Source organism: Adiantum capillus-veneris, chromosome 15, assembly GCF_014529385.1.
Source record: "Adiantum capillus-veneris isolate H3 chromosome 15, ASM1452938v2, whole genome shotgun sequence".
In the NCBI taxonomy this organism is placed as follows: domain Eukaryota; kingdom Viridiplantae; phylum Streptophyta; class Polypodiopsida; order Polypodiales; family Pteridaceae; genus Adiantum; species Adiantum capillus-veneris.
Genome location: NC_140945.1, coordinates 48,981,009 through 48,998,846, shown reverse-complemented (window position 1 = coordinate 48,998,846; position 17,838 = coordinate 48,981,009). Strand labels below are relative to the sequence as shown.

At 46.2% G+C, this 17,838-nt stretch overlaps 1 protein-coding gene across 2 annotated transcripts in view; it reads right to left on the bottom strand.

Moving 5' to 3' along the window:
• LOC147440645 (DNA-directed RNA polymerases II, IV and V subunit 3-like) overlaps positions 1-17,838 on the bottom strand; it is a 46,363-nt gene that overhangs the window by 13,132 nt on the left and 15,393 nt on the right. The window contains exon 2 of one of the 2 annotated variants that reach the window (XM_086482511.1): positions 9,254-9,292. The exons of the other annotated variant lie outside the window; for it this stretch is intronic. Within the exon in view, the coding sequence (XP_086338637.1) occupies positions 9,254-9,292 (39 nt within the window). The remainder of the gene's footprint in view (positions 1-9,253; positions 9,293-17,838) is intronic. 2 annotated transcript variants of the gene reach the window in all.

The following is a 17,838-nucleotide window of genomic DNA, read 5'->3' as shown; positions in this document are numbered from 1 at the left end:
ATCTCTCTACCCCTTTCATGGTGGTAGCAATGCCGCGGTGACCCGTAAAAGGTGGACAGTGGCATTCAGTCATAACCTTTTCTCTCAACGGCTGTGTAACGCACAACATGGTTTTTCTCATCAAGTAGCCTTCCCGAAGGGAGTATCCGGCTACTGTCTCCCCATCCCGTATCCGTGTGAAAATAAATCTACAAAATCTGTATCTTTCTCATAAATCTGTGCTGTCATTTCCGGCCCAGAGAACAATCGGCTCTCGTAAGCAATGACATGGCCTTCTTGCATCAAGACCGCACCCAGACTATGACCACAAGCATCACAACATACTTCAAAAGACTTCTGCAAGTCCGACAAAGTCAAATCTGGTCCTGTAGTCAATTTCTTGTTCAATGTCTGAAAGGCAGTCACCTCTATGGATCCCCAAGAGAAAAGGGACTCCTTTCTGTATCAAGATATGCAAAGGGGAAGCAACCTCTGCAACTTTCGAATGAACCGTCTGTAGTACGAACACAGTCCAAGAAGCTTCCAACTTCATGGACTTTCTTCGAATCAGGCCAATCACGGATAGTGTCTATCTTGGCCGGATCCATTTGCACTCCTGCCTGCTAAGACAAAGTGTCCCAAAAAAAATGTATCTCTGAAGCATATGATCTCTGTGTTCTGCTTCATTCTTGGAGAAAACAATGATATCATCAAAGAAAGTGCCAACAAATAGCCTATACTCTCGAAAAATCCTATCCATCATCCGGTTAAATGTCGCAGGAGCATTGGTTAAGCCAAAAGGCATCGCCAAAAACTTAAATAATCCAAAAGGTAGTCCGGAAGGCTGTCTTGTAGACGTCTCCTGTCGCGATTCGGATCTGCTGATATCCACTCTTCAGATCAATCCTGCTAAAGCACGAGGATCCCCGTAACCTATCGAGTATATCATCGATCCTAGGAATCGGAAATCTGTTCTTGATGGTGATTTTGTTGAGAGCTTCTATAATTGATGCACATTCTCCAAGATCCGTCTTTCTTCAAATCCAACAACAGTCGAGAGCAATACAAGAGAGTACTATGCTGGACAAGACCCTTTTCCAAGAGGTCTTTCACTAGGTTCATAATCTTTTCATTCTGTACTCGGCTCACACAGTAAGGTGGCCGGTTCGGTGGTGTGCTTCCAAGTATCAGGTCAATGGTCTGATCTTCAGGCCCTCTAAAAAGCAATCAGCATGAGTGTGGAGAAAAATCTTGGCGTTCTTTTGATCAGGTCAAAACATATTTAACCTTTATCCATCGTTCAGTTCTCTCCCAAAAGAATGAGTAAAGAAACCGAAGTTCATCAAGTACAATCTCTGAGCCCTTCATTTGTCAAAGTCGCTTTCTCGGCCCGATAGTCAACCACGGCGTAGTTCTGGTGGTACCAAGGGATTCCGAGTAGAACGTCACTCGCATGCCCTGAACACCCCTGTCATTGCAAACGAATTTTGTCAATGCTCGGTGTAATGGCAACATCCCATCCAGGTGCCAGTCAAACTACCTCCGCCTGTGGCGTCAGTCTATCAGGCGTAATTCCAAATCGAGCAGCCAATTCCAAGTGAAAAGAAGTTGGCCTTGGCTCCTTCAAAAGAGCTTCTTGATCCTTCACTTTGCCTTGAAAGCGGCAAAGTTTGTACTTTCATTCATTTAATTCGGTTCAGGTCCCACGCCATGTGGTACCAGCTCTGCTTTTTATCTGCCTTTTTTGCCACGTTCCTCAGCTGCTCTCGAACTCTCAGGCGTGTCGTCGTTCTTATCATTCGGTTCTTTTGGTGCCTATTTAGGGCACTTCGCGGAGATATGTCCGTGTTCCCCGCATCCAAAGCACTTCCCCTCTCTGATGAAGCGAGCTCTCTCCTCAGGAGTAAGCTTGGGTCGTGCATCCTTTTTCTCTGGGTTGCTCTTTTCCTTTCTACTTTCATTCCCAGAAGTCTGTTCGGCTCGTTGTGTCATAGCCTCATCTGTGGGGTAGGTCAGACTGCCAGAGTGAATGGCAAAGCCCCGCTTCGCATGACTCATCAACTCTTGAATAGAAGCTGACTTCTGTTCCAAGCACTGATCTCGCATCTCTGTAGGTAGACCCAAGGTGAACCGCTCAATCTGTTCTCTTAACGAGATCTTCTTGAATGAAGAGGCGGGTAGAAAAGAGCTCCAGAATCTTTCACAGTAAGCATTGATTGTATCTTTCTTGGTCCTCCGAAGATGGTTCCAAGCAGCTCGTATATCTCGTTCATATTCTTGTGTCAACCAAGAAGAAATAAAAAGCTTCTTAAATTTCAGCCATTTAACTGGCGCAGTCTTGTTTAAAAGAAGCGTAGACCACCAAGTACGAGCATTCCCCTTAAAGTAAGAGGTAGCTCTCCGAATCTTGGAGTGCTCTAAATAGCGCCCTCCCGCGAAAGCAATGTCAAACTGCTGTATAAAAGACAAAGCCTTCGAAGTATCTGAGTATCCTGAAAAAGTATCAAACTTGATCGAGTGGCCACCTTCCTTAAACTCTTGGACTTTCTTGCTTTTATCTTCGAGAAAGTCATACCGGTTGGCTTTGTAAAAATTCTTCTTGTTCGCATAAAAGTTTCCGTCATCCGAATCTGAGTTGTCTTTAGACGAGTCCTCGGTAGAACTGTCAGTCTCTGGGCGAGATTTAGCCTTCTTTGCCTTTTTCTTGCCCTTTCCGAAGCTTTGTTTCTTGCTTCGCTTTTTACCTTTTCTGTCGTCTTCACTCGAATCTGAAGAGCTAGAAGAACTGTCAGAAGAAGAAGAAGAAGAAGAACTGTGTACTCCTTCAAATCGAACACGCTTCTTCTGTTTCTTTGCCTTGTCAAAAGTCGATTGGCGACCCAAATATCCCGGGAAAACGGTGCTTTTCTTCTGCTTTTTGCCGTGCTTTTTGGCTTTCTTTGCGCGTCAAAAAGCTGAGCAATCCATGCATCAACCACCTCTTGTAATTCCTTCTCTAAATACTGTTTGTGATCAGAAGGTTTCTTGAGAGCGGGTTTCAGGGGTGGTGTAGTGGTTTTCTGCCACTGCGTATGCACTTCCTGAAAAGAAGACTCGCTCATATATTTTGCCAATTTCGGATCCTTCGCAAAATTGAGCATCATCTTTGTTGCATCGCCGATCAATTGACAACGCTTCATCTCTCTTTGCTCAGCCTGAGTAGGCCGAGGCGGACCATACTCTATCTGAATCTTCGTTGTGATCCCTGCCCGCATCTCCAGATGCAGAGGGAGTCGATTGATCATTGCCTGAAGCCATAGGTGCCGCGGGAAAAAAAATTGGGGATCGGATTTCCCGTAGAAGAGAAATCGGCCGTGCTCTGATACCACTGTAACAGACTTGGACACTCCAAGTCAAGAATCAATAGCGACAGCACCAAATAACCACTTCAAAACAATTCACAGATCACAATGGATTTGCATTGGCCCGGCGGATTCCGTGCCTAGAAATATTGGCCCCAAAGACTGGCGCCCCTTTCGGTATTTCTTTATGTATTAAATCAATGTCAAAGTACAAAGAGCGGTTAGGGTTTCACTCTCAGATTCTGCGTCCAGATGCTCTGTAGAGTGAGCCCTAAACCGTGTATATAAAGATTACAAGGGATGCCCAAAAGCAAAGCCCCAAAATCTTGAAAGCAAAAGCAGATTCTCTCTCTCTCTCAATGAGAGTAAAAATAAAGCAATTCAACTCTCTCTCTCTCTCTCTCTCTCTCTCTCTCTCTCTCTCTCTCTCTCTCTCTCTCTCTCTCTCATCCAATTCTTTTCGTAGCAAAAAGCCAAAAGCTGGGATTCTACGTCGCTCAATAATTTATTTTTTAAAAAAAATAAAATTCTACCTCCGAGATTTCCGGAAATTAGGGTTTCTGCAAAATTAGGGTTTTGGCAAAAATTAGGGTTTGCAGGAATTTTAGGGTTTCTGGCAGAAATTAGGGTTTCTGTTGTCGATAGCCACGTCATCACTTTGTGACAGGTAGAGGTGATCGCTTCATGCTCACACGTTCGGTCAGACAGGGTTGTCCTCTTGCCCCCTTCCTCTTTCTGTTCTATGCGGAGGCGATGAGCAGGTTTTTGGTGTCGCAGCAGGTTGGTCTACGGGGCTTAGCACTCCCTATTCGGGGAGATGCGCTACTAGACGCTGAGTTTGCCGACGACTCAGCCTTGTACTTAGATGGCCAGGAGGCCAACCTTCACAGGTGTGAGCAGGCTCTGGAGACCTTCTGTTGTGCATCGGGCGCACTGATCAACTGGAGAAAGACAGTGGCTTTCTCGGTTGGTAGTGCTCCTGTGCCCGATTGGATGCCAGGAGAGGGTTTTAGGTGGATTCCGCCAAGGACTGCAGTTCGGTACTTGGGCTGTCAGGTTGGTTTGGACTTGTCTCCCGAGCAGCAGATTGCTCCCCTTCTCTTGTCTATCAGGAGAAAGTTGTTACATTGGAGCTCAGCACGACTTTCTTTGGCTTGCAGAGTAGTAGTGACCAACCAGTTGTTGTTGGCGACTATGTGGTACATCACTTCTTGCTGGATCTTCTCGAGTCCTTGTATTAGCCAGATAGAGAGGCTAATCAGGAACTTCCTTTGGTCAGGACATGACACTCAGACCGAGCCAAAGTGGCTTGGCATGTCATCACTCTTCCTTGTTCACAAGGAGGGCTTGGGATCATTGACCCAGCAAACAGAGCAGAGCCCTTCTTGGGAAGTTCATCGTGAGAGGACTTCTTCCAAGTGAGGAGTTCTTGCTACAGCGGCTTCGTGCTAGGGTGCCTCAGGCAGGAGGCCCCTGGCATCCTTCGACCAGATGGATCTTCACAGAGATGCACAGAGTTGGTTTGAGCAGGAGACTGGAGGACCGCTTCGCTGTGAGTTTGCTTCGATCTTGGGAGCTCTTGCGGCGAGGCCTGGAGCAGAGACAGCCTACTTGCACGGAGGAGCGCCTACGGCAGCCCCTTGTCTGGAACCCGATGGTTAGCACTCAGAGAGTCCACTTGGTTGGTAGTCGGCTTCATGTTTCCTGGGGTCCCATGCAGAGTTACCGAGGAACGGATTCTAGCGGCCTTGGAACGCCGGAACGGCGTTCCGGCTGGCTGGGAGTGAAGGGAACGTTCCGGAACGGACGGACGTTCCGGCAGGCAACCTGTGACCGGAACGACAGGGCAAGAACAGCCGAGAACGGCCCCAACGGCCGGAACGGCAGCCAACGGCTATAAACGGCTGTTTTTTTAAGTTTTAAAAAATTTGACTGTTAGGGGCAGCAACGTCCACTTACAGTGCCCACCTCCATAGCTTATATAATAGCCCCTTCTACCCCCATTATTGACAAATGCATCAAGGTTGAAGGCCAAGCTCTCCATCTCTCTCTCTCTCTTGGGCTAACCCTCAAGGCTCAAGCCTCAAGCTCTCCACCTCTCTCTCTCTCTTGGGCTAACCCTCAAGGCTCAAGGCTCAACTTTCAAGCTCTCCTTCTCTCGGTCTCAACTTTCAAGAGGTGAAGCCTCTCTCTCAAGCTCTCTATCTCAAGTTTCAACTTCTCATTGCTCAAGGCTCAAGCCTCTCTCTCTCTCAAGCCCTCTCTCAAGCTCTCTCTCTCTCTCTCTCACGGATAATCCATTGCCTCTTCTTCTCGTACAACGCCCTCCGTTCATGCGGGCAACACTCAAAAGGCAAAGGAATGGTGGTGGTGGGATGAAGTGACCTCGGAGGGCACCTTGTCGGCAGCGGGAGGTTCTCGTGCATGGGCATGCAAGCTATGCTCTTACACGCGGAAAGGGGGGCATGACAAAGTGAGGGCACACTTTCTTCGAGTGCCGGGACATCAGGTGAGATTTTGCACCAACGTAACCGAAGAGGAAGGAGCTCGATTAAAAGGATCGGCAATTCAACCATAAAGCCAAGCCCGCACGCAAAGGTATTGATCCAAAGACCCTCATTTTCCCTTCTTCCTAACTACCCAGTGTAGGTGTTGGTGCATCTTTACAAGGTCCAATTCGTTGCCAAAGGACCCTTGCCACCTCTTGGGACCCAAAGAAGAAGGAAGAGGTGGATGCGGCCGTGGCCCGATTCTTCTATCACGACCATATCCCATTTGTCGCGGCGAGGTATGTTCATTGTTTTATGATTTATCAATCTTCTCTCTCATTTCTTCCGTTATCGTCGTTTCCACCTTTTTGATGCTAACCTCTTCTATGTTTGATCGAAATAGGAGTATTGGAAAGTCATGGTGCAACGGATAGGAGAGTATGGCACCGGCTATGTGCCGCCATCTTCAGAGGCTCTCCGAACCACTTTGCTCGATCGAGAGAAGGCTATCGTGGAGCAAGCAACCCTCAATATTCTGCGTCTTTAGGCAAAACATGGCGTTTCTCTCATTGTCGACGGGTGGAGCGATACAAGGAAGAGATCTATCCATGGTCTCGTCGCATACTCGAGTGGAGAGATGTACTTTGTGTACTCTCATGATGCCACCGAGAGTGGCAAGTCCGCCAATGTCCTCTCTGTAGAGTGGACAGCGGCCATAGAAACAATCGGTGAGCAACACGTGGTGGCCTTTGTCACAGATGGGGAGGCATCAAACAGGGCAACAGCAACTATTATAGAGGGCCACTATCCGCATGTGACAGTGTGCTTTTGCATGGCACACTGCTTGAACAATCTTCTAAAAGACATCGACAAGCTAGACTGGATTGCTCCAGTCATTGCTGATGCATTGAAGATTGTTACTTTCATCAACAATCACAACTTGATTCGGAGTGAGTACCTCAAGAGGTCGGGCGGCAAAGTGCTTCTAAAGTATTCAGACACCCGCTTCGCATTCAACTTTCTTCTTGTGCGCAGGCTGTCTGAATGTCAAAATGCGGTCCGACAGGTCTTCATCAGTGATGAGTTCACCACCTCTCCCTATGCAAAGACAGTTGCAGGGATTTTGTGCAAGGATAAGACAGAGGATCTTGAGTTCTGGAAGGAGCTCAAGAGTCTAGACGCACAGGTAAAACCGGTGGTTCATTTGCTTCGAGTTCTGGATGGCATGGATCCTTGCATTGGCAAAATTTATGAGGCAATGGACCGCATGATTGAGCAGCTTGCACAGCTTGAGCCGAACGTAGAGCGATATGAGGAGATCCATGCGCTTTGCAGCTCGAGGTGGAATTCATATGCCTCTCCTTTACACGAGGCAGCGTACATGGTGGATCCAGAGTTCCAAGGTGCAAGGCAAGAGACAGATAGGGAAGTCATGAACCAATTTACAGAGATCTTAAACAAGATGGTTCTAGACAGAGATGGGCGACGCATTGTCAGAGATCAGTTGAGACAGTACAGAAAGATGCGGGGGTCATTTGGCAGTCTAGATGCTCATATTGATTGCAGGAAGATAGGTTCAGTGCTATGGTGGGAGGACTATGGCTATGATGGCCCTGAGCTTCAAAGATTGGTGATCTGTATTCTCAACCAGTCAGTTAGTACCTCATGCTTGGAGCAATTGTGGAGTACCTTTAGCCACATTGCTTCCAAGAAGAGGAATCGGCTTGGAGTGGAGAAGGCTAATGATCTTGTCTTCGTCAGTGCAAATTTGAAAATGCTTTGCAAGAGTACAGACAAACAGACAGATCCTTTTACACAGTGGGAGATGGAGCAAGAGGCTCCTCAGGAAGGTGGAGATGCACATCCACCAACACCAAGTACTCCATCCGTGGCTGAGATCGAGCCGGGCCTAGAGCTCGATAATGAGGAATGGGAGGATGTGCATGATTTACAGCCGGCTACTACGGATTGGGAGGCCTCTCAGGCTAGTGGCTCTTGAGTGTTGAGTCTTTGCCATTTATCCTTACCTTTTTGTATGGCTGCTTGAGCCTTGCTCTCTTTGCCATTTGTAGCTACTAGCATCTTTATGGTATTTGTCACCTTCAGTCTTTTGGTATTGTGGTCATTGGTTTGCCCCCCTTTGGTTTTTTAGTTTTTTGTAGCACCTTGGCAGCCCTTGAGGCTTGTTAGCCATAATTAATTCCAAAGTGTTATCTCTCACTACTACTCTTGCAATTATTGAGAGCATTGTGTGTGGGCATTGTGTTTGTTCAATGTTGTATATGTGCTATGTACTCTGGGCGCTGCACATCCCAATCAAGTCATAATAATGTTGAATGGTCTTCGAATCGTGTTTTTTGTGGGTATTAGAGTCAAAGGACTCTAGTACTACTTGTATTCAAACACATAACGCTAAAAAAACAATATTTGGGTGTTTTTTTAGCCTCCCGTTCCGGCCCCATTCCTGTTACCCCATTCCGCAGGGAGGCCCGTCGCCGTTCCCGTTCCGCGTTCCGGGTAACTTTGGGCTGAAATCTGCTGATGCAAAAACGCAAACTGTTGTTGCATGAAAACACTGGCTGACTGTTGTAATTCAGTGCTTTCTGCTGCCTTGAAACGCTGATTTGCTGGCCTTTTTAGATCTCGCAAAAACGCTGATGTTGCAGGTCTTAAAACGCTGTTTTGCTGATGCTTTATCGCTGGCTATATGGGCTACAATGGTTGACTGAAAACGCTGTGTGCTGAGGCTGGAAATCTGAAAACACTAAGGCTTATGGCAATGATTTGCTGAGGCTTAAACGCCAGGGAGATGGTTGGTGGAAAAGCTGGCCTTGCTGGAAGAAATCGCCACCAAGGGGAAGGAGTCTTGCTTGAGAGAGAGGGGGAACCTGCTGCCCTTGGTCTGTGTTCCCTTGCTCTTCTGCCCAATAGTGCTAGCCTAGGTTTTCTTATATATTATCTTACCCAAATTGCCCTACTCGGTTCCCAACAAAAGTCACTTAATAAATAAGTGAAAAATGTCAAAAATAGGGAAAATAGGGAAAATAGGTTTAATGCACTGGAAAATTCCCCTGATGGATTCTGATGGGAATGCTTATGATCATGTTGTGTGCAACCGGAGGATATGCATCTAATCTAAGTGACTGGTCATGCACGGTCTGCAAACAGACTCACAAAAGTGCCAGATCACATCCTATTCTAGACTGACTTGACGGAACTGAACCCTGGTCATGCTGTAGCTTGTCCACGGACACATACGGTTGGATGTGTCACGTGACATTTGTCTATGGACGTAGGCCCACCTTCTTCAAGAATCTCCAAGGCTGAAAATTCCTAAAACCACTTCCAACACAAAAACATGAACATACATATTCCATGTAAAGTGACTGGAAAAACCAAAGTTACTTGGAACGGGAACGGGAACAGGGGGCTCCGGAATGGTACCGGAACGTATAGGCAGGGACCGGAACGGGAACGCCGAAACTGTCCACCAAAAAACGCTGAAATTAGTCTCAAAACAACCTGTAAGTTAGGAAACAACTATAAGCCAAGCTTCTAACACCTAGTTGAACAATTAGAATCATGTTCAAGCATGTTTCAAGTTTCAACATGTCGCTTGTGCGCGTTAGTGGTTGCGGACTTAAATTCAATTTATCGGGGTTGTAGACACCTCACAACATACTAAGCGTACCACAAATAACATTATCTAGGAAGTGTCACAAAGTGATGACGTGGCGGACAGCAGAAACCCTAATTTCTGCCAGAAACCCTAAAATTACTGCAAACCCTAATTTCTGCCAGAAACCCTGATTTCCGGAAATCGCGGAGGCTAAAAAAAAAAAAAAGGAAAATGATGAGCGACGCGAATTTTGCTTTTTTCTTATTAAAAAGGAGAAAAGACTCTCTAAGAGAGAGGGAGAACTGATGCTTTTTATTTTAAAAGCTTTTGGGGCTCTGCTTTTGGGCATCCCTTGTAATCTTTAAATTAGTGGTGAGGGCCTCACTTCTCAGAGCATCTGGACGCAGAGTCTGAGAGTGAAACCCTAACCACTCTCTTGTACTTTGATGATTGATTAATACAAAAAGAAATACCGAAAGGGGCGCCAGTCTTTGGGGCCAATATCTCTAGGCACGGAACTCCGCCGGGCCAGTGCAAATCTATTGTGATCTGTGAATTGTTTTGAAGTGGTTATTCGGTGCTGTCACGGTTGATTCTTGACTTGGAGTGTCCAAGTCTGTTACAGTGGTATCAGAGCATGGCCGATTTCTCTTCTACGGGAAATCCGATCCCCGAATTTTTTCCACGGCACCTATGGCTTCACGCAAGGATCAGTCGACTCTCTCTGCATCTGGAGATGCGGGCTGGGATCACAACGAAAATTCAGGCATAGAGTATGGCGCGCCTCGGCCTACTCAGGCGGAGCAAAGAGAGATGGAGCGTTGTCAATTGATTGGCGATGCAACAAAGATGATGCTCAATTTTGCCAAGGACCCGAAGATGGCAAAATAAATGAACCAGACCTCTTTGGAAGAGGTACAGATGGAGTGGCAGAGAACCACAACACCACTCCCGAAACCCACTCTCAAGAAACCTTCTGCCTCCAAGAAAATATACGGAGAAGGAACTGGAGAACGTGGTTGATGCACGGATTGCTCAGCTTTTTGACGCGCAAAAGAAAGCCAAAAAGCACGGCAAAAAGCAGAAGAAAAGCACTGACTTTCCAGGTTATTTGAGTCGTCGGTCGACATTTGACAAGGCAAAGAAACAAAAGAAGCGTGTTCGATTTGAAGGAGTACCCAGTTCTTCTTCTTCTTCTTCTTCTTCTTCTTCTGACAATTCTTCTAGCTCTTCAGATTCGAACGAAGAAGACAGAAAAGGTAAAAAGCGAAGCAAGAAACAAAGCTTCGGAAAGGGCAAGAAGAAGGCTACATCTCACCCAGAGACTGACAGTTCTACTGAGGACTCGTCTACAGACAGCTCAGATTCCGATGACAAAAACTTTTATGCGAACAAGAAGAATTTTTTTTTACAAAGCTAACCAGTATGACTTTCTCGAAGATAAAAGCAAGAAAGTCCGAGAGTTTAAGGAAGGTGGCCATTCGATCAAGTTTGATACTTTTTCAGGATACTCAGATGCTTCGAAGGCTTTGTCTTTTATACAGCAGTTTGGCATCGCTTTTGCGGGAGGACGCTATTCAGAGCACTCCAAGATTTGGAGAGCTACCTCTTACCTTAAGGGGAATGCTCGTACTTGGTGGTCCACGCTTCTTTTAACAAGAGTGCGCCAGTTAAATGGCTGAAATTTAAGAAGCTTTTTATTTCTTCTTGGTTGACGCAAGAATATGAACGAGATGTACGAGCTGCTTGGAACCATCTTCGGATGACCAAGAAAGATACAATCAATGCTTATTGTGAAAGATTCTGGAACTCTTTTCTACACGCCTCTTCATTCAAGAAGATCTCGTTCAGAGAACAGATTGAGCGGTTTACCTTGGGTCTATCTACAGAGATCCGAGACCACTGCTTGGAACAGAAGTCAGCTTCTATTCAGGAGTTGATGAGTCATGCGAAGCGGGGCTTTGCCATTCACTCTGGCAGTCTGACCTACCCCACAGATGAGGCCATGACACAACGAGCCGAACAGACTTCTGGGAATGAAAGTAGAAAGAAAAAAGAGCAACCAAGAGAAAAATGATGCACGACCCAAGCTTACTCCTGAGGAGAGAGCTCGCTTCATCAGAGAGGGGAAGTGCTTTGGATGCGGGGAACATGGACATATCTCAGCGAAGTGCCCTAATAAGGCACAGAAAGAACAGAATGATAAAGACGACGACATGTCTGAGAGTTCGAGAGCAGCTGGAGGAATGTGGCAGAAAAGGCAGATAGAAAAGCAGAACTGGTACCACATGGCGTGGGACCTGCACCGAATCTAATGAATGAAAGTACAAACTTTGCCGCTTTTGGGGCAAAGTAAAGGATCAAGAAGCTCTTTTGAAGGAGCCAAGGCCAACTTCTTTTCACTTGGAATTGGCGGCTCGATTTGGAAATTACGCCCAACAGACTGACGCCACAGGCAGAGGTAGTTCGACTGGCACCCGGATGGGATATTGCCATTACACCGAGCATTGGCAAACTTTGTTTGCAATGACAGGGGTGTTCAGGGCACGCGAGTGACGTTCTACTCAGGATCCCTTGGTACCACAAGAACTACGCCGTGGTTGACTACCGGGCCGAGAAAGCGACTTTGATAAATGAAGGGCTTAGAGATTGTACTTGATGAACTTCAGTTTCTTACTCATTCTTTTGGAAGAGAACTGAACGATGGATAAAGGTTGAATATGTTTTGACCTGATCAAAAGAACGCCAAGATTTTCCTCAACACTAATGCCGGTTGCTTTTCAGAGGGCCTGAAGATCAAACCATTGATCTGATACCCGGAAGCACGCCACCGAATCGGCCACCTTACCGTGTGAGCCGAGTACAGAATGAAAAGATTATGAACCCAGTGAAAGACCTCTTGGAAAAGGGTCTTGTCTAGCCTAGTACTTCACCGTATTGCTCTCCAGTGTTGTTGGTTTTGAAGAAAGACGGATCTTGGAGAATGTGCATCGATTATAGCACTCTCAACAAAATCACCATCAAGAACAGATTTCCGATTCCTAGGATCGATGATATACTTGACAGGTTACAGGGATCCTCGTGCTTTAGCAGGATTGACTTGAACAGTCGATATCATCAGATCAGGATAGCGCCAGGAGATGTCTACAAGACAGCTATTCGGACGACTTTTGGGTTATTTGAGTTTTTGGTGATGCCTTTTGGCTTAACCAATGCTCCTGCGACATTTAATCGGATGATGGACAGGATTTTTCGAGAGTAAAGGCTATTTGTTGACACTTTCTTTAACGACATCATTGTTTTCTCCAAGAATGAGACAGAACACAGAGATCATCTGCTTCAAGTCTTTCAGGCATTACGAGATCACACGTTAGTGATTAATGCAAAGAAAAGTGAATTTTTCCTACCAGAGATGCACTTTTTGGGACACGTGTCAGCCGCAGGAGTGCAAATGGACCCGGCCAAGATAGAGACTATCCGTGATTGGCCCAATTTGAGGAATGTCCATGAAGTTAGAAGCTTCTTGGGACTGTGTTCGTACTACAGGCGGTTCATACGAAAGTTTGCAGAGGTTGCTTCCCCTTTGCATACCTTGACACAGAAAGGAGTACCTTTCTCGTGGGGACCCACAGAGGTGACTACCTTTCAGACATTGAAAGAGAAATTGACTACGGGACCTATTTTGACTTGTCGGACTTGCAGAAGTCATTTGAAGTATATTGTGATGCTTGTGGTTGTAGTCTGGGTGCGGTCTTGATGCAAGAAGGCCATGTCATAGCTTACGAGAGCCGTTTGTTCTCTAGGCTGGAGATGACAGCACAGATTTATGAGAAAGAGCTTTTGGCGGTTATCCATGCTCTTACTCAGTGGCGGCATTACCTACTCGGAGCGGATTTCACTGTCTTTACAAACCATCAGAGTTGGCGCTACTTCTTGTCACAGAAGCAGCTTTCGGAAAAGCAGATGCGGTGGGCGAACATCTTGTCACAGTTTCACTTCCAGATTGTCCATGTGCAGGGACAGAAGAATGTGGTGGCAGATGCTTTGTCTCGGAAACCGTTGGTTCTGGCTGTTTCCGCAATACATCATAGGAGCTTCGAGGATATGGTCGATCAGTATGCCACAGATACAGATTTTGCAGATATTTTCACACGGATACGGGATGGGGAGACAGTAGCTGCATAGTCCCTTCGGGAAGGCTACTTGATGAAAAAGACTATGTTGTGCGTTACACAGCCGTTGAGGGAAAAGGTTATGACTGAATGCCACTGTCCACCTTTTGCGGTCACCGCGGCATTGCTACCACCATGAAAGGGGTAGAGAGATACTTCTTTGGGCCGAGACTCAAAAAGAATGTAGAAGAGTTTGTGCGCAGTTGCTTGGTATGCCAGAAGGTCAAGTTTGACAGGCATAAGGCACAGGGATTGTTTCAGCCTTTACCCATACCCACCCACCCCTGGGAAAGTATTGCAATGGATTTCATTTTTGATCTCTCGAGAACACAGAATGATCACGATGATTTTTTGATTACATGGCACGTTTGAGACGATTGTCTCCGATAGAGACCCCAGATTTATGAGTTTGTTTTGGAAGGCAATTTGGGAGAACATTGGCACGCAGTTGCAGTTCTCGTCACCGTTCCACTTGCAGACTGACGGGCAATTTGAGATTGCCAATTCAATGATTTTAGATTTATTGAAGTCTTGTATCTCGGATCAGAAGACTCAATGGGAAAAGAACCCATCTTTGGTGGAATTTGCCTACAGTAACACGATACACTCTTCGACGGGGAAGACGCCATGTGAGATTGTTGAAAGTGCTGCGAAGGTTCCATCCTTCCTGAGCACGAAAGATTAGATACTGGAAGCGGATGAATATTCGCGAGATTTGGATAAGGCTTTTGCCAAGGTTCGCGAGACTTTGCAGAAGTCTTGTCACAAAACGGGAGCGTACACGAGCACTTAGAAAATCTGAAAATTATAATTCTTTGAAAACATGAGAGAAGGGAGAAGATCGACACAGTATTGGGGACCAGAAGATGGGCTGGTCCCCCCCCGTTAAGAGTATTCTTTTATTCAGGGAGAATTCTTATACAAGCACGAGAACCCGAGGAAACCCCTCCGTTCTGTAGTCTTAGACCCGAAGGTCGTGCTTTCCCGTAAAGGGCTTGGGCACAAGGCCGTTCCTTCCCGTGAGGGACTTAGGCGCGAAGCCGTACTTTCCCGTAAGGGACTTAGGCGTGAAACCGTACTTCCCGTGAAGGGCCTTCCCGTGAGACCGGAGATTCCTGCAAAACAAACCACACAAAGCAACAATTCTCAAAGCGTATCAACACCTTATACCTGTCGCTTCTTGCTCGGAGAATCGACCTCCGTACTCAGTCGCCACGCGAATACTTGCAGTTTCTGTCGCCAGACTCTACTCCAAAGCCCTAGCGCTGGTGCTTTTCTGCTGCTTCCAGCTCCTCAGAAACTGAACGCTGGCTACCCTTTGATAGGGTCTGGCACCTGGCAGGAATAGGGGTCCAAAAAGCAGAGCTGGGCGCTCCTAGAGAGAGGAGAGAGAAAATCGCGTTTTCTAGAGAGAGGAGAGAGAGAGATCGCAATTCAGCCCCCTACATAGCTATTAGCATTGGCTTTTTTTATAAGAGCCTTGCTTGCTTTATTTTATTAATAAAGGGGCCGGTCACTTTATAAAATAAAGTGTGAACCTGTTCAAACTTTAAAAACTCACTTAGTTAGTGAAAACAATGAATGCTATACGAACACATTCCAGGCGTCCCCGGGTGCAGGACACGACATAGATGCAATGCAGACACAGACTCCTCGCGGGAAACATATGTCCTCCCGCGACTATTCCTGCTTTTCGTAAAAAGCTTCATTGAACCCATCTTTATTCTTGTGCTTGCGTTCTTACGCGTACTTTCTTACTCAATTCGGATTTCCTCCTTAGCCTACGGGATGCCCCCTTAAATATGCACTTGTCACCCATCATGTGACGCATCAGGGGCACTCGTAACCCGGCCCTTTCCACCGAACTTACGGAAACTCCTTCGCGATGTTTACCGTCACCTATCAAATGACACATCAGAGTTGTCCGTTCCTGATGGCAGTTCCTGTAGCTACAATCTTTTAACAGTTCTTAGTGCACATAATAAAATATCCTAAAAAAGAGATTTAATCATTAAAAATAAGAAAATAGTCCAATTAGCAGCATCCCTCTGGCTTCTAAACAGTTGACCTCAACTGTAGTGCTTGGACATATACCTCCAGTATCTCGGGATAAGCTGTTAATTCCTCCTGCGTCATCCACTGAGCATCTAGATTCGAATAGTTCTTCAACTTAACTAAATACTTCCGTGTTATCTTTCCGGATTTGAGAGACCGCTCCTGATGACTTACTATCTGCTCCGGTTGGAGTATTTCTTATGTTTCCTCAACCTCAAGAGGTTCCTCAACACTAGGCTGGCTTGGAGGCGGTCCCACATACGGCCCGAGTAAACTGACGTGGAAAGCATTATGGATCTTCCAATTAGGCGGTAGCTCTAATCGGAAAGCGACATCATTCACTCGCTCGGTGATCTTAAACGGCCCATAATAACGGGTAGAAAGTTTTACCACTTTCCCCTTATGAGACGCTTGTTTCTTAAGTCTTGCCTTCGCAAACTTGAGTAAGACTAATTGTCCGACTGTTAAGTCTAGATTCCTTTTGTGCTTGTCTGCAGCTTTCTTATGCTTTTCTTGAGAGCGGAGAATAGCTCTCCTAACTTGCCCGTAGGCTGTGTCCAAATCCCGAACAAATTCATCCGCTCCAAAGATCTTATCCTTAGTTAAAAGGATGGGTGGAAGCAAAGGCTTACCATAAAGAATCTCAAAAGGTGCTTTCCCCGTCGATGAGTGTATGGTATTGTTATACGCATACTCGACAAGAGGCAAATATTTCTCCCAGTCAGATTGTCGGTCTGACACATAAGCTTTTAACATATCCAATACTGTGGAATTGGCTATCTCACTTTGCCCATCCGTTTGAGGATGGTAGGCACATGAAAAATTCAGCTTCGTACCAAGATTATCCATCAAGGCACGCCAAAAATTTCCTGTCATGCGAGGATCTCGATCACTCACAATTGACTTAGGCATTCCATGATGCTTAAAGATCTGTGCCAGGAAGACCCTAGCCATATGGTCTGCTTTGATCGTTTTCTTGACTGGTATAAAGTGTGCTTGCTTGCTAAACCTATCCACAATGGTCCAGATCGCGTCATTTCCAGTCTGAGTTCTAGGGAGGTCCATGATAAAGTCCATGGCAATACTTTCCCAAGGTTCATTAGGCACAGGCAAAGGTTGTAGCAACCCAAGCGTCTTATGCCGATCATACTTCACTTTTTGGCAAACCAAGCATTCCCTGACATACTTATCAATGTCTGCTTTAAGGCTAGGCCAAAAGAAATATCTTTCCATTGCTAAGGTCGTAGGGAGAATACCCCGATGACCTGCATAAGGCGAAGCGTGTGCTTCATCCATGATCTTCTTTCTTAATGGTTCCGCCACACATATGGCTTGATGGTGGTAGAGATAACCGTCCCGGATGGAATAGGGAAACTCATTCTCTCCACGATGTAGCTTTCCCCAGATGGTGGAGAAGTCTGGATCATTTGGATACAAATCCGGTAGTGCTTCTAATTCTTGGTGATACACCGAAGTGATAGCGTTCACCCTTGGCCGCCTAGACAATGCGTCTGCGACTACATTCTTACTCCCAGCCGTGTGAAGGATCTGGAAGTGAAACATAGACAAAAAGTTTGCCCACCTCATCTGCTTCTCAGATAGTTTCCTTTGCGTAAGAAAATACCGCAAACTCTAGTGATCAGTCTTGATCACAAAATCCACTCCTAGAAGATAGTGCTTCCAGTTGGATAAGGCGTGAATCACAGCCGAGAGTTCCTTTTCGTAGATTGATGCATGCAACTCTGCATCCTTAAGCCGTCTGCTTTCGTAGGCCACTGCATGGCCTTCTTGGTTTAACACTGCTCCGATGCAATCGCCTGAAGCATCGCAGTGAACCTCAAATGGTTTCCTTAAGTCAGGCACTATCAGAATAGGTCCATGGCTTAGCAAGTACTTGAGCCGATAAAAAGCTCCTTGTTGTCTCGAGCCCCATCTGAAAGGAATCTTCTTCTTTGTCAAATCATGAAGTGGTCCTGCTACATGAGCAAACCCTCAGACAAACCTTCGATAATATGAACATAATCCCAGAAAGCTACGTACATCATGTACCGTAGTGGGAATAGGCCAATCTTCTACCACTCGGATCTTGGCAGGATCCATACTCACTTGATTGTGAGAGACTATATGGCCGAGATAGTGTATCTCAGAGAGAAAGAACTCGCTCTTCTTTGCATTCACATGCA